The sequence below is a fragment of the Buceros rhinoceros genome, unplaced genomic scaffold, assembly GCF_000710305.1.
Source record: "Buceros rhinoceros silvestris isolate BGI_N320 unplaced genomic scaffold, ASM71030v1 scaffold26472, whole genome shotgun sequence".
Lineage (NCBI taxonomy): Eukaryota > Metazoa > Chordata > Aves > Bucerotiformes > Bucerotidae > Buceros > Buceros rhinoceros.
Window position 1 is genome coordinate 1,151 of NW_010399994.1, and position 2,818 is coordinate 3,968.

General features: G+C 48.3%; 1 protein-coding gene across 1 annotated transcript in view; it reads left to right on the forward strand.

The window, feature by feature from the left end:
- Nucleotides 1–1,948: 1,948 nt before the first annotated feature.
- Nucleotides 1,949–2,818, forward strand: part of MYBL1 (v-myb avian myeloblastosis viral oncogene homolog-like 1) — a gene marked incomplete at its 5' end in the record, with an annotated part of 13,431 nt that continues 12,561 nt past the window's right edge. The window contains 2 exons of the mRNA XM_010131702.1: nucleotides 1,949–2,051; nucleotides 2,151–2,222. Coding sequence (XP_010130004.1) covers nucleotides 1,949–2,051; nucleotides 2,151–2,222 — 175 coding nt within the window. The remainder of the gene's footprint in view (nucleotides 2,052–2,150; nucleotides 2,223–2,818) is intronic.

Here is a 2,818-nt window from a genome sequence, read left to right on the forward strand (position 1 = left end):
TGGAGAACTGCCGGTGAGGGGCTCTCGTCCACTGCTGCCGGCAGGGACCCCCCCTTGTCTCGTACCGGTGCTCTCGTCAGCATTGTTGCCGGGTACACGGAGCCCTGCCTCTTTGTTAAAATCCCCGAGACTTGTCACGTAAGTGAAGACCCTGTTCTTGACCTCGTTTGCTGTGCAGAGGGTGAGCAGGTTGTGGTGACAAAGGGCTTAACCACAAGGCCAAGTGTGAGTTGTAAGTAAACTGTATGGCTAGCTTGGTGTGAAATAGGGTTGTAATGCCGAGGTACGTTCCTTAGAATACCAAGATGAACTCCTGAAGTTCATCGAGAACCTGTGAATAAGAGACAAAAGACAAGGAGGTGGGAGGGGGAAGAGAAAACTCTTGGTTACCCGTGAGTGCAAATCCTGTTTTCTGAAGTCCTGAGCCACTTAATGCAAACTCCTGCAATCGTTGTGTTTGCAGCTCATTTCTTTTCTTTTTTTTTTTTTTTTTTTTTTTTTTTTTTTTTTTTTTTTTTTTTTTTTTTTTTTTTTTTTTTTTTTTTTTTTTTTTTTTTGGTAAGTACTGTGAAAAACTTGCTGTTGACCTCTAGGCAAGCATCGTGCTTTGTGTTTCACTGGCTCCCCAAGGTCCTGATGTGCTCCCGAGTTACCGTTCCTGCTGCACGGCAGAGCCGAGCAGGGCACATCCAGACGTGCTGTAGGACGTAGCAGCAATGGTACATGTCCTGGGTCCGTGAGCGCTGGGTACGCGCTGTCCTGCCCCGTGCCTCCCAGCGCGTAGTGCTGCTCTTGGACGGCTGTTGGTGTCAGCCGTAGAGAACCTGCTCGCTTCGTGGGGAGGAACGCAGGGAGCCTCTGGAGGTGGCTGATCAGCAGGCTGGCGGGGCAGGACGGCAGAGCTCGGCTAGCTGCTCGGTCCTCAGGGCACCAGCTCGGGTTAAGCCACTACTGGGAAAGGAAAAAACAGGAGTAATTTTCAAGGCCGACCAGAGCTCAAAAAGGTAGTTCTGCATGTGAATTCATGATATTTATATCGTGCTTTATACTGATACTAAGCTGGAGACAAATGGGGATTGCAGCGTGGAACTGCTTTTACGGACAGCTGTGCGCTCGGCAGAGAGCCCCCAGCTCGTGTCCCTGCTGTGACGGCGCGCAGGAGCCGCTCCTCTGGCCGGGCCCAGCTCTCCCCATGTGTTTGGAGTTACGCTGTGTAACGTGAGTCACGGACACAGAAGCTGCAGCCCTGTTTCCATGAGCTGTTTCCCGGAGCTGCGTGCTGCTCAGGCGTTGTTCCCCGGGCTGTGGACGGTGCGTTCCTCCGGTAGATGGAGCGTGATCCTCGTGGAGTCACAGGAGTTACCTGGCTCCGTGCCCCTATGGCTCCTCGCTTACGGGCTCAGCTCTGGAACAGAGTTATTTCTTGCTGGAGAAAGGCTTGTATCTAATGCCTGACACTGTGACGCTGAGGCAACGCTTTTACTCCAGGCAGGAGCCCACTTCAAATCTCAATCTGACGCTGAATTATTTGTCACGTTGTCGTGTGTGTTGGTTTGAGTCACGGAGGTGGGACATGAGTGTGTTTTGTAGACTAGCAAAATGCTTTATCTTGTAAGCTCATCTGTGTACAATAAAGATTCATAAATATGTTACAAAAACACGATTTAAACAATAGATTTTGCCTCAAATTTAAGTCTTGACTTGGAATGAATTATCTGTCCATATCCCAGTACGTGGCCTTGAAACGAAAATTAATTCCGTTCCTTTGACATGGTGAATATAGGGCGCTGCTGGAGGCGGATCGCAGCTTCATGCAAATTCCCTGTCGTTTTAGAACAATATGTAAAGCAGATTGTAAAACAGCTACAAGTAGCTAGAAAAAATAAGTTATTCAGAGTTATTTTAAACTCTGCTTCTACCTTCTTCCCTCTTCTGTTGAACTCTGCAGTGAGGAAGATGACGACTTTCAGTACATGGACCATGACTATGAAGCGCCCCAGCAGCGAGGTCTGAAGAAGATATGTAGCAGGCTGAAATGGACCCGCGATGAGGTAGCGCTTGGCTTCCGCTCCCACCAGGAACCTCGTGGCAATTTTGTATTGTGCTGGGAGAGCGCAGTGGGTTTACTGGTTGAGGTCGTGTCTTTGCAGGATGAAATGCTGAAGAAGCTGGTGGAAGAACATGGAACAGATGATTGGGCTTTCGTTGCTAGTCATCTACAAGTAAGTCGAATCTTTGTTTCCGTTAAGTTCCCTTTTATTCCTTAGTTGCTTTGGTCATACGTCTAGTTTGGAAATGAGGTGAAGTAGAAATCAGAAAGACATAATAGTAAATATTTCAAAGGATGCCTGTGAGTTGGACTTGAGGTCGAGCTCAGACCTTGCAGATCCTTATTGGCTTGGGCTGGGGCTCGAGTGATAATCTCAGATGACCAAAAATGCCTTCTGCCCACGCTTGCTGTCTAGTTTCGTTCCAGAATAGATTTTGGCTTCCTGTTGGCTGTGTCACTTGGGGTTCCCAGCTTGCTTCTGGAGCAGTTAGGAGAGCGGGCTGCATCTGAAAGATTGCTTGCAAGGAGCAGGATCCATTTCTTAAATCCTTTAGGAAAAGGGGTTGTTTGGTTGGCTTTTGGTGGTGGTTGGTTTTTAGTTTGTTTTTACAGGGATGTCTGCTCCCCTAGCCTATGGAAGTCTTTCCACCCAGTCCTATCTTCAGTTGCCACAAATGGAACATTAGCGGGTTCCGAGGAAGCTTCCTGCTGCCATTTAAAATTTCTTGTTGTGTTCCACTCAGGGGGAACAAGGAAGAATTGCTTCTT